Below are 15,438 nucleotides of genomic sequence, written 5' to 3'. Positions count from 1 at the left end.
CGGGCACAGGCCGTGCCTGATGTTCGAGTACACCTACCTGCACCTGCTGCCGGCAGACATCCGCCTGCAGCTTACCGACGCTTCCTTCGCCGACACCCGGGCCCTCGGCAGGTGCGCAGACGCGCTGTGGATGGCACGATGGAATGACGTCAGCGCACTAAACGTCACTCCAGCAGCGCCCGATTTTCTCCGGTCGGACGGGGAAGCTGTGGAAGGAGTAACAGCTGCTCCCCGGAGGCCTGCGAGATCGCCCCCCCCCCCCCCCCGTGGCTGCTGCGTGTCTTGCACCTGCAGTCCCACACCAGCAGGCTCCAGCCAGCACCAGCAGGAGGCACTGGTGCTATTACCACCAGCGCTGGGGTGCTGCAGCCCGACAATGCCGCCAGCCGTGCACGTTCCCGGGAAATGGAAACCACATCCGTACTTACGGGGTCCACACGGTTAACATCGTTTTCGGCTCCTGCCATTTCACGAGCCAGTTCACAATCGCCGACGTCTTCCAGCCGTTGCTCGGGGCCGACTTTCTGCGAGCTCATTCTCTCTTGGTGGACATCAGGCAGCAGCGCTTGGTCCACGCCACCACAATGGAGTCCATCGCATTGTGTCTGGATGAGCCCATTGCACGCCCGCTGTTGTCTGTCGACTCCTATTTCGCACGGTTTCTGACAGAGTTCCCGGAAATCATGACCCCGCAATTCCGGTCGTCGATCCCCAAGCACGGGGAGGTAACTACCGGCCCACCCCTCCACTCACGAGCACACCGACTGCCGCCTGATAAGCCACGTCTGGCACGGCAGGAGTTCCGCACGATGGAGTCCTTGGGGATCATCCGCCCTTCCAACAGCCCATGGGCGTCCCCACTCCACATGGTCCCCAAGGTGAACGGGGGCTGGAGACCTTGCGGGGATTATCGGCGGCTGAACGTTGATACCCCGTGCCCCACATCCAGGACTTCAACGCCCATTTGACCGGGGCTACGATATTCTCGAAAGTGGATTTGGTGCGGGGCTATAACCACCCGGAGGATGTGCACAAGACGGCAATCATCACGCCGTTTGGATTGTACGGATGGTTCGTACGGATGCCGTTCAGCCTCAAGAACACCGTGCAGGCATTCCAACGGTTGATGGACGGTGTGCGTCGCGGGCTTGATTTCCTGTTCGTCTACCTCGACGACATCTTGGTAGCCAGACTCTCACGGCAGCACTGTGCCCACCTCCAGGAGATCATTTTCTCCTGGTGGGGGTGTCTAAAGCAAGAGGGCAGAGGCATAAGGTGAGAGGGAGGGTGATCTGAGGGGGAATTTCTTCACACAGAGTGGTTGGAATCTGGAACATGCTGCCTGAGGGGCAGCTGGAGGCAGGGACACTCACAGCATTTCTAAACCTACTGGTTAAACATGAGGTTAGAGAAGGCTGCAGAACAAAAGTCGGGATAATTGACTTGGATAATTAAATACGATGGTTGGCATTAACACTGGGCTGAAGGACGTGTTCCTGAACTGTATGACTATGACACGAGTCGAAAGCTAAAGATAGGTTAAGATACTGAAATAGTTGGTATTTAGGCAATGACGATTGTTATCAAGAATTACTGCGGGATCTTGATCAGCTGGGTAAGATGGCTCAGAGGTGACTAATGGACTTTTATTCACATTAGTGTGAGGTGTTTCATATTGAGAAGTCAAACCAGGAAAAGGATCATCACACTGAATGGTCGGGTTCTGGGCAGTGTTGTACAGCAAAGTGATTGAGCAGTAAAGGTAAATAGTTTCCTGAAGGAAGCAGATAGGGGAGTGAAGAAGGCTTTTGGCACTTTGTCCTTCATCAGTCAAGAATTGGGTATAGAAACTGGGATGTTATGTTACAGTTGTACAACACTTAAATGACATTTGAATAGGTACATGGATTGGAAAGGTTTAGAGGGATATGGGTCAGACACAGGCAAGAGGCACAAATGTAGATGGGGCATCTCGGTCGGTGTGGGCACGTTGGTCCAGTTTCTATGCTGTATGACTTTATGACTAAAATGTTGGTGAAGCCATATTAGAAGTATGGTGTTCAGTTTTGTTCATCTTGCCATAGCTGGAAAGCATGCACAGAAGATGGTACATTGTGGGAACTCAAATCTGGGCAGGATCTTCGCAGTGAATGCTTGGGTCCTGGGAAGTGTTGTAGATCAGAGGGACTAGGAGCACAGGTACATAGTTTACCGAAGGTGATACGAAACTAATCACAAAGGCTTTTTGGTACATTGGCCTTCATCAGTGAGAATATTGAGTCTAGAAGTTTGGATGCTATGTTAGCAGGTGGACAACATGATGGTGAGTTGTGTACGAAAATAACTGCAGATGCTGGTACAAATCGAAGGTACATTAGGGCATCAGAGATGTCCTCATGCTTTAGGAAACGGGGCTTCCCCTCTTCCATTATAGACGAGGCTCGCACTAGGGCCTCCTCTATATTCCGCAGCTCCGCTCTTGCTCCATCTCTCCCCATTCGTAACAAGGAAAGAGTCCCCCTTGTCCTCACCTTCCACCCCATCAGCCAGCGTATACAAATGATCCTCCAGCATTTCCATCACCTCCAACGGGATCCCACTACTGGCCACATCTTCCCATCTCCTCCCCTTTCTGCTTTCTGCAGACCGTTCCCACCATAACTCCCTGGTCCATTTGTCCCTTCCCACACAAACCACACCCTCCCCAGGTACTTTCCCCAGCAACCGCAGGAGATGCAACATCTGTCCCTTTACCTCCCCCCGCGACTCCATCCAAGGACACAAACAGTCTTTCCAGGTGAGGCACCTACTCCAACCTCATCTACTGTAACCGCTGTTCCAGATGTCAACTTCTCTACATCGGCGAGACCAAACGCAGGCTCGGCGATCATTTCGCTCAACACCTTCGCTCAGTCTGCCTTAACCAACCTGATCTCCCAGTGGCTCAGCTCTTGAACTCCCCCTCCCCACTCCCAGTCTGACCTTTCTGTCATGGGCCTCCTCCATTGTCATAGTGAGGCCCACTGCAAATTGGAGGAACAGCATCTCATATTTCGCTTGGGCAGCTTACACCCCAGCGGTATGAACATTGATTTCTCCTCTGTCATTGTTGGTTGTTCTCCTGCTTTCCAGAGTAGCTGCCAGGCATTTGAGCACTTGATTATGTCTCCAGGTGTACCGTCCTTGGGAGAGGCTTACTTTACACCCAGTGATGATGTACTTAAGCGTGGCTGGTGTTGAACACAGGGGGCATGATGGATCTTCGGCCAGCCATTGGTTGAGATTTTTTGAGTAGTATTAAATTTTCAAGTGGGCCTTTTTGACCAAGTTGAGGAGGTCTAGTTGCTCAATCCTCTTTTTAAATGACTCAACATTAAGAGCGGCACGTGTGTTGGGTGGTAACATATTCCATTCCCTTATCATCCTAGGGTAAAGGGAATATTGGTAGCAAAGTTTATTGAAATTTAGCGAGTTGATGATGTATTTTGCCCCCTTTCTGGGCAGCAGCATTCTGTCACTCTGAAATGTCCATTTTGGGAGAAACAGAAGCTCGCTATCTAAAATGGGAAACATGACAGAATTCTTAGGTTCAGAAGGATCCTGGTGCCTGAATTACAATTGCTCATAGGCAAATACATAACCAACTAGGAAGGTTTACACTGTGAGAGGAATGTTAACCGATGAAGGATCTTTGCCCTGAATCGTTATCTCTGTTTTACCTTCCCCAGAGACTGCTTGCCTTGAAACGACACAGGCTGAGGGATGACTCCAAAGAGGTAGGTGTGTATTTGGGACGAGCTGCCAGATGAAATAGTAGAGGCAAATACCGTTCACATTTTAAAATCATATTTGGACAGCTAGTTAGGAAATTGTTAAACGGGCAAGGGTCCACAAATGCGACTCGCTCAGGAAGTCCCTTGGTCAGCATCAAGACAGAGGAGCAAGACAGTCCACTCGACCCTAAAAATCGTAGTATGCCATGGCGCCATTTTAGTAGGCATAAACTTGCAGAAACATTTTAAAAGAAAAATATCAAATACTGTGAATTGATAGATGAGATATATTCTGCATTTTAATGCAGGGAACACATACTGTTCCCCCAAAACACTGATTACACTGCGAGAGGCAGAGGGAACGGTGGGTTTTGCCTACTAAAATGGCGGCCGTTACTACACTTCAGTACAGGTGATTTCAACGGAGTTGTCCAACTTGTTCCTCCAGTATCTTTGGTCAGCATGAACGTTGGTAGGAAAGGCCTACGAAAGGCCTGTTTCCGCACTAACAATTATTCCATAAAATGATGCCCGATCTACTGAACCTTTTCATAGTTTTCTATTTTTAGTTCAGATTTCTGGATTTTGCATTTTGCTTTTTTTATTTTCAGTGTTATATATTGGGCTGCGGGGAGTGACCAAATGCTGTGGAGGTTTGTGACCGGCGGTCAGGGCTCAGTCAATCGGAGAACACAGACTGCAGTGTGATTGCCCGCCAATTTCAGTGCAAACAAGAACCGAGGGAAATTATATCTTATGATATTGTTTCCATCAACTTAAATCTACTTTAATGTCCGCATAAATCATATGCGGCGCGGATTTACTGATCCGCTCGCGAACCTGAAGGAATTCAGCTCTGCCCGAGGCTGGACATAAGTCACTGTTTTCGGAGAGAAGCCTCGAGTCGATTTTAGTGTTGCTGCATTAAATGTTCTGTTGCGAAGGAGGGAAACCGAGTTGTTTCAAGGAGGATCTCATACTGCAGGTCACCGTCAATCTTTGTTCGGGGGAATATCTGCCTAAACTTACCTTTCCGCATCAGTCAACGGCTGTTTCATGTTCAGTTTAGTTTGGAGCTACAGCGCGGTAACAGGCCCTTCGGGCCAGCGAGTCCGCACCGACCAGCGATCCCCTCACGTGAACACTATCCTACACACACTCACACACACACACACACACACACTCGTGTTTTAAAAAAAAATATCAAGCCAACTAACCTCCAACGCTGGACGTATTTTGAGTGTGGGAGGAAACGGGGAGATCGTATAAACTGCACCCCTAGTCTGGCGCTGTAAGGCATTAGTTCTACCGCTACACCACCGTGTAGACAACTCAATGTGCAGGGTCGGATTTCGACAACGACAAGGAACACTTTTCCCGCAGTCAATGATCAGCCCTTCCACAGACATGTTGAGTGGCTCTGAAAAGAGCCTTTCGGTCACGATGTTGAGTTTCACTCGCTTACTTGCTCGCTCCGCTGGTTTTCTTGGGTAACAGCACGGCCTGGATATTGGGCAGCACACCGCCCTGAGCGATGGTCACCCCTCCCAGCAGCTTGTTGAGCTCCTCGTCGTTGCGGACGGCCAGCTGCAGATGTCTGGGGATGATGCGGCTCTTCTTGTTGTCCCGGGCCGCATTGCCGGCCAGCTCGAGGATTTCAGCCGTCAGATATAAAAGTATATCGAATATAAAAGTAGGGGGGTAATGATGGAATTGTACAGAACACTGGTGAGGCCACAGCTGGAGTATTGTGTACAGTTCTGGTCACCACATTATAGAAAGGATGTGATAGCTTTGGAGAGGGTGCAGAGGAGATTCACCAGGATGCTGCCAGGGATGAGGGGCCTCGGCTATGAGGAGTGTTTTCCCTGGAGCAGAGAAGGCTGAGAGGGGACACGATCGAGGTGTACAAGATCATGAGGGGCATATATAAGGTAGATGGTGGGGAACTTCTTCTACTGGTGGAAGGTTCAACAACGAGGGGACATAGATACAGGGTAAGGGGAGGGAGGTTTCGGGGGGGATGTGAGAAAGAACTTTTTCACCCAGAGGGTGGTTGGAGTCTGGAACTCACTGCCTGGGTGGTGGTGGAGGCGGGAACACTCACAACGTTTAAGAGGCATTTGGATGGGCACTTGAAATGCTACAACATCCAGGGCTACGGTCCAAATGCGGGAAAATTGGATTAAAATTAGACTGTGTTTGGTAACGGACACGATGGGCCGAAGGGCCTCTTTCTGTGCTGTAGGACTCTATGAGATACTCGAGCATAGAAGCCAGACAGACCGGGGCTCCGGCACCCACGCGCTCTGGATAGTTGCATTCAAGAGAGAGCTAGATAGAGCTCTTAAGGATAGCGGAGTCAGGGGGTATGGGGAGAGGGCAGGAACGGGGTACTGATTGAGAATGATCAGCTATGATCACATTGAATGGCGGTGCTGGCTCGAAGGGCCAAATGGCCTACTCCTGCACCGTGTCTGTTGTCTATTGAGCCTATGTACACGGCCAACCGGGAACTGCAGTCCGGCCCGGGACGAGCGAGACTTGGCCTTGGCCCGAGCTTTGCCTCTGGTTTTTCCTCGTCCAGACATCTCCCGAATCGTGCACACGCAGAATGAGAAAATAATCACAGACTCGCCCATCCTATACCTGTTTGTGGAAGCCAGTGAACCGCTGATGATAGGTGAAAAAGCACTTGATCTCATTGGTGATAAGAAAAACCCAACACAGAACTGTTTTATCTACCAATCAAAATCCGCTACAAAAGCGCTGAAAATAACTGCCAGTCCCTCCAAAAGCAGAACTTTGAAATACCCCGCCAAACTATAAATCTATGTTTTAATACAATTTACTACATCACATAATCAGTTTTTTTGTTTATCATTTTTTATCTAAGTACATCGCGTTAAGATGTTAATTATACTGCTGCCAGTAAGAATTTCATTGTTCCGTTGACGGCACATCTGACAATTAAATACTCTTGATAATTAACCACCTTGAACCCCGGGCAATACGGCACAACATTTATTTTACGCTTTATTTGGGTCCCTCGGTAACCGTTCACAAAAACAACGATGCCCGGCATCAATTAGCGGGAGGTCACTTTGTAAACGGCCTCGGATTGTGGACTGGTCCTTTTCCACAAAAGTCGGAGTTTGGGCTACAAGTGTGAAAAGTTCCTGATTGAAAGACTGTGAACAAATTGCCGAGTAGTAATGCCATTCGGAACAGTAACAGAGATGAAGACAGGTGTTAATAAATCGCAATTCCCATAACAAATAAAACAACTCCAGCACTAATCGGCTGCCCGTGGGCAGAACTTATGATGGAACAAGCTGACGTGAAGGGGAAGGAATTTTACTTCTGTTTGATGGGCAAGAACGTAGCATGGATACCGGGAATATCCCACTATTGGAACATTTAATTCCCATAACAAAAATATCCTGAAACAATTCTGCTGCGATTCAATGACGAAACATTAGTACCACTTTTTCTGCGAGAATGTGGGTGTTGAGTTTTTGGTGTTTTGGTAATATGTGGATCTTTACTTGGAGCTGGTGTACTTGGTTACCGCCTTTGTACCTTCCGACACGGCGTGCTTGGCCAACTCCCCGGGAAGAAGCAGGCGCACAGCGGTCTGAATCTCTCGGGAGCTGATGGTCGACCTCTTGTTGTAATGGGCTAGGCGGGAAGCCTCGCCCGCGATGCGTTCTAAAATATCGTTCACGAACGAGTTCATGTTGCTCATGGCCTTGGAGGAGATGCCGGTGTCGGGGTGAACCTGCTTCATCACTTTGTAGATGTAGATGGCTTAACTCTCCTTTCTCGACCTCCTGTGCTTCTTGCCCGCTTTGCCTGTAGATTTCGGCAAAGCTTTCTTGGCGCCCTTCTTGGTTTTCGACTGCTCATGCATTTCCTCGGTGGGTTTCAAACACAGAAATGACCAGAAGCCGCTCGGAGCGCGGATTAAATAGGCAGCTCGTCGCCCTATGCTAATGAGGGCTGGAGCAGGAGCGGATCGTCATTGGGTGGCCAGAGACGTGAATAATTACACCTCCCTGTGAACGCTCTGATTGGATATCTGAGAAGGGGTGCAGGAGATTTCCACCTGAGCAAAATTAGTCGTCTTGCAAACAGAGTCACGAGGCAATTACATCATTAATTTGAGTGAGTTGCAGTTTGGATGAGGAAACCCCAAATAATGCGGTAATAACATCTAGTTCAACCTGTGTGCTGCTTATTTCTGAAAGTGTGTTAAAGATGCCCTTCCAGAAACCAGTAAGTGATGGGCAACACCAGAACATATGCACAGTATTTGCAGGTGACTGATTACATCTTACACAGTCCAGGTTCACATCATTGTAAATTTTACACAGTCTTGCTTTAGTCCAATGAACCCTATGAATGAGTTTACATTGGATGAGACAGTGCCGAGCGCAAATAGAAGTATGCACCCTTCAAAGTGCTTCCTCCCATACTTCATCAGATATTTCCTTCCCCAATTCCTCCTCTCATGCAGATTTGTTGGTGTTCAATGAGGCGGTTTCTAATAAACAAATTTGTCGATAGATTATTGTCAAGGTGCCTCTGAAAGTAGGAAGTGGGGTAAAAAAAAGTGTCAAACTGTGTTTCACCAGGAAGAGTGGGGAATCAGGGATCTATGTTGCGAACATAACTCCGGATCTGTAAAAATCTTAAAAAATGGTGGACCATATTAAGAAAACACTATCAGCCATAGATGGAAGGAAAGCCGGGTTTGAGGCTACCGGAGCCAAAAAAGAGGTTGTCTGAAACCCATAATGACGTCTAAATTGATTCCAGATCTTCAGCGTCGTTTTAACACAAACATTTTTAGTAAAGGAGGAATAGGGGCATGTAATGGGGGAGTAAGAGAGGGAAGACAGTGAAGCCGGTGTAGATGAGGCGGCCTCTATCTCTAGCCAAATTGGGGATGGGGATATCTCTCTGCTCTGCCACCAATACTGAATGATCCTAAGATTAGCGGCCCAGTAATAGGACCTAAAATCTGGTAATGCTGGACCTCCGTCCAATCTGGGTCTCTGCAAAAGCTGTTTTCGTAGCCTTGGAGTCCTTCTATCCCATATAAAAGGTAAAATAAGGCCATCAATCTTTTTGAAAAATGTATTGGCAAGGAAAGCCGGTCGGTCCTGAAATAAATATATGTGTTTAGGGAGAGTATTCATTTTAATAGAATTAATTCTTGCGGTTAAAGAGAGATGTAGCAGAGATAGCGTTCCAAATCATCCTTAGTGCAGGTTAAAAAGGAAACAAAGTTGGCCTGAAAAAGCTTTTCAAATCTATCTGTCGTGCACCCCTATATAGATAAAGCTAATATAAGCAATTTTAAATGGCAGACTGTGTAAGGGGAAACTCATGCAGCTGCGTTGAGTGGCATCAGCTCACTTTTACCAAGATTCAATTTATACCCTGATAAGTGGCCGAAGGATGTGAAAGTGGCAAGGGCAGTAGGAACAGAGACAGAGTGGTCGGATGTATATTACAATAAATTGTGCACATATAAGGACAGTTTGTGTTCATGGCCATATCTGACAATACCTTTGATAAGGGGTTTGGAGCGGAGTACTAGTGCAAAAGGTTCTATAGTGAGGACGAACAGCAAGGGGCTTAAAGGGCAGCCCGTTGCAAAGGGAAACATCCGGATTGAGTATTATTTGTCCTGACCGAAGCCTGAGGAGATGAGTACAGAAGTCTACTCCATGTGATGAATTTAGAACCAAAGCCAAATTTATTTAAAGTACAAAAAGATATTTGCACTCCACCCGATCAAACGCCGTTTCTGCATCGAGGGATATAATGGCCTCAGAGGTATTGGTAACAGAGGGATTATATATTATATATGATATTAAATAATCGTCGAAGATTAAAGAATGAGTATCTATTCTTATTAAATCCTGTTTAATCAGGAGAAATAATTGATGGGAGGACTGTCTCAAGACGCATTGCCAGTCGTTTGGCTAAAATTTTCTAATCGACATTCTATACTCTAATTGGATGGTATGAAGCACAGTCAAGAGGGTCTTTGTTTTTTTTTAAGAATAAGACAAATAGTTGCCTGATTGAGAGTCTGTGGGAGAATGCCATTTACAAATGCCTAATTGTATACTTCAATTAAAATAGGAGCTATCTTGGGGTTTATAAAACTGCCGAATATCCGTCAGGCCCTGGGCTCCTCCCGGATTGGAGGAATTTGACGGCATTGGACTTCTTCAACAGTGATCGGTTGATCTAATTTTTCAACCAAATTACAGCTGACCAGAGGCACATCGAGAGAGTCGAAGAAATTCTATTCTGATATATCCGCCTCATTTTCAGACGTATATAGAGACTGATAAAATTTCTTGAACGCATCATTGATCTCCCTGTGGTCTAATGGTATCCCAGAGGATGTGCAAATTTTTGGAATCTGGCGCGATGATGATGATTGACGTAATTTGTGGGCTAATAAATAATTTACCGGCTTTATCTCCTTGTTCGTAGTAAGTGCTCCTAGACTTAACAAGCAGTTCAATAACCTGATCCGTTAATAATGTGTCAAATTCTGCTTGTAAAGTTAAACACTTCTTCTAGGTATCTGGAGAAGGTGAGACTGCATGAATATCATCTAATTGGGCAATACAGTGTGTTAGCAAGGATAATCGGTCAATTTTAAGTTTACTCTTATGTACTGTGTAGGAAATAATTTTGCCCCTGATGTAAGTTTTCAGAGTTTCCCAGAGGATAGACGTGGAGATGTTTGGGGTTCTATTTGTACTTATAAAAAAATCAATTTGGTTCGAAACAAAATTGACAACATTTTCATTACTAAGCAGTTGAGACTTTAGCCGCCAAGGCAGTCGCACGTTATCAACATTTTGAAAGACTACTTTCATTGTAACAGGGGCATGGTCAGATATAACAATTGGGTTATATGAGCATGAGGATATGAAATGAACAAGTCTGTCATCTACTAGGAAGTAGTCTATGCGAGTAAAAGTATGGTGGACTGATGAAAAAAAGGAGTATGCTTTTATAGATGGATTAAAAATTCTCCAGTGATCTGAAACTGCAAATTCTGACATTAAGTTTCGAACAATCCTAGCTGATGTTGAAAGGGTGGTAGGTTTAGTGGAAGATCGATCCAAATGTGGGTCTAACCAACAGTTAAAGTCACCACCTGAGATTAGCATATGGGAAGACATATCGGGAAGTGTGGAGCAAACCGATTTGATAAAAATCACCATTGTCCCAGTTGGGAGCATAAATTTTTAACCAGAAGTACATTTGTGTTGAACAGTCCACCACTAACAATTACCTATCTGCCGTTGGAGTCAGCAGTCACGTTAGAACATGTAAAAGGTACCGATTTGTGAAGTAAAAGCCACCCCTCTTGACTCACTCTGAAATGAGGAATGGAACACCTGACCCACCCATCTGCATCTAAGACTAGAGAGTTGTGCTATCTTGAGATGATTTTCTTGGAGGAAGATGATGTGAGCTTTCCATTGATGAAGGTGGTCAAGTCAAGTCAATTTTATTTGTATAGCACATTTAAACACAACCCACGTTGACCAAAGTGCTGTACATCAGTTCAGGTACTAATAAACGAACAACTAAATGGCATATAAACATAGCAGCACAATACATAAACAGTTCACAGTGCCCCCTCAGAGGGCCTCAAACGCTAGGGAGTAGAAATAGGTTTTGAGCCTGGACTTAAAGGAGTCGATGGAGGAGGCAGTTCTGATGGGGAGAGGTATGCTGTTCCACAGTCTTGGAGCTGCAACCGCAAAAGCGCGGTGCACCTTACTGCGTTTAGCTAGGTTATTGATGCCCCTGCAATTCCAAGTGAGAAAGTTTAAAGCACTCCCACCGGCTGGATGTGCTGCTGCAGGCTGAGTCAATTCTTCAGCAAGAGAGGACGTGTAGAGGAAACTAAAAATAATAATACAAATAGAAAACATCTGTATGAGAACATATGCATGTACATACGTACACACATACACAAAGATATATATGCATGCATGAACACACACCCACCCCACATTGCATTATTAGGTGATTGCACGTCGGGTCGTGAGGTCAAAGTGCGTGACACACGGAGTCGCTCAGGCCATTGGGAAGACATGGCAGCCTCTAGCATACACTACCAACACGGACATTCTTACCTTTAAAAAGCCGCCAAAAGACCAATTTTTGTGCTGTAAAAAATGAGGAAGAATGTGGAGGATCCGGCAGAGGAAGAGGAACCAGGAGAAGGGCTAGAAGCAGCTGGGAAGACGTCTGGCCAGCTGGCGGAAGAAGGGGAAACGCGGCAGGGAAGGAGGCAGGAGAGCGAAGCAGAGGGCCGCCGATCAGGGGGACAAGGAGGAGGAGGAGGAGGAGAGGGAGGAAAGGAGGGGGTTGAGCGAGCTGGGAGAGGAGCAGTGGGAAGAACCCGAGCCGAAAGGCCTGGAGGGTCTGCAGGGGCAGAAACAGCGAGCGCAGGAGGTCGGCGACCCACCTGAGGGCGAAGGGCCTTGGGAGGAAAGGCTCGACGGCCTTGGAGGAGGAGGCAGTGGAAGATGAGGAGCGGAGTGTCGAGCCCGAAGAGGAGGAGGAAGTGGACCGGGGAAGGGCCGATCGGCAGCGAGAGCTGGGCTGGGCGCTGGGAGCCGAGGTGGGGGACCAGGCCACGGCTCTGCTCGGCGGCCCCAGCCTCAAGGTGTTGAGCGGCCAAGTGGCTGATGGAGATGGCGAGCGGGGCAGAAGGGCTGGAGGGCCAGCAGGAGTAGCGAGGGGCCAAAGAGCCGCAGAAAGCGAGGTGCTGAGCAGGGGCGTCGAGCCTGGAGGAGCAAGGAGCGCAGGAACGGAGAGAGGTGTCGGGACGCTTGGAGCGCCAGGAGGGAGCCGGAGACGCGCTGATGGGAGAAGACCAGCCGGGCCCGCTGCACTGAAACTGCACTATTGGTATTTGAACTTAAAATAATAATGTTAAAAACAGTATTTAAAAATTTCCCCTTTGTCGGTTGCTTTATATGGTAGAACTGTAAACTTAAATTACTAAACAAAACAGGGTGGGGGTAAACTTACTTTTGAAAAGTTGCCAGGGGTAAATTGGACGAAGAAGGTTGGGAACCCCTGCCCCAGTGAATGCTTGTCTGCAGTACACAGTGTGCGACAACAGTGCGGGTCAGCGGGTGCGACCTCGCCTGCCGTGCAACCACTCAATACTCTCATTCATTGATATCTGAGGTTTCTAAACAATGAATCAAAATAATCCAAACAATAGACAATGGGTGCAGGAGTAGGCCATTCGGCCCTTCGAGCCAGCACCACCATTCAATGTGATCATGGCTGATCATTCTCAATCAGTACCCCGTTCCTGCCTTCTCCCCATACCCCCTGACTCCGCTATCTTTAAGAGCTCTATCTAGCTCTCTCTTGAATGCATTCAGAGACTTGGCCTCCACTGCCTTCTGAGGCAGTGAATTCCACAGATTTACAACTCTCTGACTGAAAATGTTTTTCCTCATCTCTGTTCTAAATGGCCTACCCCTTATTCTTAAACTGTGGCTCCTGGTTCTGGACTCCCCCAACATTGGGAACATGTTTCCTGCCTCTAACGTGTCCAACCGCTCCAGTCTTTCAAAATACGATAGTCCCGCCATTCCGGGAATTAACCTAGTAAACCTATGCTGCACCCCCTCAATAGCAAGAATATCTATCTATCTATCTATCGATATACTACTAAAACTCAGATCTTGTACCGTTTTTGTATATATATTCCACTGATGTCGGCTGAAGGCAATTCCGGCAAAACGGTGAACCGCAGCGCCACGATTTTTGTACCGCCTTAATCAGCATGCGGTTCGCTGCTGGAAAATGATATTTTTATTTAATTCGGACGCATATTTTTTAAGTTACAGAGGTTTAAAAGTGCTGCCCCCCCTGATTTATCGAAGTTTTGACAGAAGGGGGGCGCTGCGGTGCGGATTGTGATGTCACAATGCCCCTGTGAGATGAACTCGAGCTGACCCCCCTTCCCCCCCCAGCGGTATTCAGCGTGTGACGTCACAATGCCCCTGTGCTACATTGTTGCGAAGAGCTGTCAAGTCAAGTCCATTTTATTTGTACAGCACATTTAAAAACAACCCACGTTGACCAAAGTGCTGTACATCTGATTAGGTACTAAGGAAAAAAATGAAACATACAGTGGCACACAAACAGTTCACAGCGCCTCCTCAATGAGCCTCAGACGCTAGGGAGTAGAAATAGGTTTTGAGCCTGGACTTAAAGGAGTCGATGGAGGGGGCAGTTCTGATGGGGAGAGGGATGCTCTTTCCACCCTCCCCCTCTCTCCCTCCCCCCTCCCCCCTCCCCCCTCCCCCCCTTTCCGCCCTCCCCTTCCCCCCCTCCCTCCCCTCCTCCCTCCTCCCTCCCTCCCCCTTCCCTCCCTCCCCTCCTCCCGGTTACAATGGAATCCCTACGAGGACGGGCCCAACGGGGAAAGTGGGGTACTGGGAAAAGGGGAGAGCGCCCTCCCTCCCCCCTTCCCCCTCCCTCCCCCCTCCCTCCCCCTCCCCCCTACCCCCCCTCCCCTCTCCCCCTCCCTCCCCCCTCCCTCCCCCTACCCCCTCACTCCCCCCTTCCCCCCTCCCCTCCCCCCCTCCCTCCCCCTCCCCTCCTCCCTCCACACCTCCCTCCTCCCTCCCTCCCCCTTCCCTCCCTCCCCTCCTCCCGGTTACAATGGAAACCCTACGAGGACGGGCCCAACGGGGAAAGAGTGGTACTGGGAAAAGGGGAGAGCCCCCTCCCTCCCCCCTTCCCCCTCCCATCCCCCCTCCCTCCCCCTCCCTCCCCCTCCCTGCCCCTCCCTCCCCCTTCCCCCCTCCCCCTCCCCTACCTCCCCCCTCCCTCCCCCTCCCCCCCTTCCCCTCTCCCTCCCCCTCCCCCCTTCCCCCCTCCCTCCCCCTCCCCCCCCTACCCCCCTCCCCTCTCCCCCTCCCTCCCCCCTCCCTCCCCCCTCCCACCCCCCTCCCTCCCCCTCACCCCTACCCCCTCACTCCCCCCTCCCCCCCTTCCCCCCTCCCCTCCCCCCCTCCCTCCCCCTCCCCTCCTCCCTCCTCCCTCCCTCCCCCTTCCCTCCCTCCCCTCCTCCCGGTTACAATGGAAACCCTACGAGGACGGGCCCAACGGGGAAAGAGTGGTACTGGGAAAAGGGGAGAGCCCCCTCCCTCCCCCCTTCCCCCTCCCATCCCCCCTCCCTCCCCCTCCCTCCCCCTCCCTCCCCCTCCCCCCCTACCCCCCCTCCCCTCTCCCCCTCCCTCCCCCCTCCCCCCTACCCCCTCACTCCCCCCTCCCCCCCTTCCCCCCTCCCCTCCCCCCTCCCTCCCCCTCCCCTCCTCCCTCCACACCTCCCTCCTCCCTCCCTCCCCCTTCCCTCCCTCCCCTCCTCCCGGTTACAATGGAAACCCTACGAGGACGGGCCCAACGGGGAAAGAGGGGTACTGGGAAAAGGGGAGGTCCCCCTCCCCCTTCCCCCCTCCCTCCCACCCCCTACCCCCTCCCCTCCCCCCTCCACTCCCCTCTCCCTCCCCTTCTCCCCACCTCTGCCCCCTTCCTCCCCCCCTCCTCTCCACCCATCCTCTCCACCCCTCCTCTCCCC

The 15,438-nt window shown here is 49.6% G+C and overlaps 1 protein-coding gene and 1 pseudogene across 1 annotated transcript; both read right to left on the bottom strand.

Moving 5' to 3' along the window:
• Window positions 1-3,589: 3,589 nt before the first annotated feature.
• On the bottom strand, window positions 3,590-6,364 carry LOC144594724 (histone H2A-like). The gene is made up of 5 exons (XM_078401567.1): window positions 6,253-6,364; window positions 6,037-6,094; window positions 5,239-5,445; window positions 3,720-3,798; window positions 3,590-3,607 (listed from the first exon to the last, which is right to left on the bottom strand). The coding sequence occupies exons 1-5, from the start codon at window positions 6,362-6,364 to the stop codon at window positions 3,590-3,592; spliced, it is 474 nt and encodes a 157-aa protein (XP_078257693.1).
• A 953-nt stretch (window positions 6,365-7,317) lies between these two features.
• Window positions 7,318-7,734, bottom strand: LOC144594882 (histone H2B-like; annotated as a pseudogene).
• Window positions 7,735-15,438: the final 7,704 nt, after the last annotated feature.

This window comes from Rhinoraja longicauda, chromosome 6 (assembly GCF_053455715.1).
Source record: "Rhinoraja longicauda isolate Sanriku21f chromosome 6, sRhiLon1.1, whole genome shotgun sequence".
In the NCBI taxonomy this organism is placed as follows: Eukaryota; Metazoa; Chordata; class Chondrichthyes; order Rajiformes; family Arhynchobatidae; genus Rhinoraja; species Rhinoraja longicauda.
The sequence above is the reverse complement of the archived record's forward strand: the minus strand, read 5'-3'. Positions and strand labels throughout refer to the sequence as shown.

Coding starts and splice junctions, on each gene's coding strand:
- LOC144594724 (XM_078401567.1), bottom strand. CDS start 6,364: ATGTCTGGACGAGGAAAAACCAGAGGCAAAGCTCGGGCCAAGGCCAAG. Junction 6,095..6,252: donor ACATAGGCTCAATAGACAAC/AGACACGGTGCA, acceptor TCTCTCTTGAAT/GCAACTATCCAGAGCGCGTG. Junction 5,446..6,036: donor TGTCTGGCTTCTATGCTCGA/GTATCTCATAGA, acceptor CGATATACTTTT/ATATCTGACGGCTGAAATCC.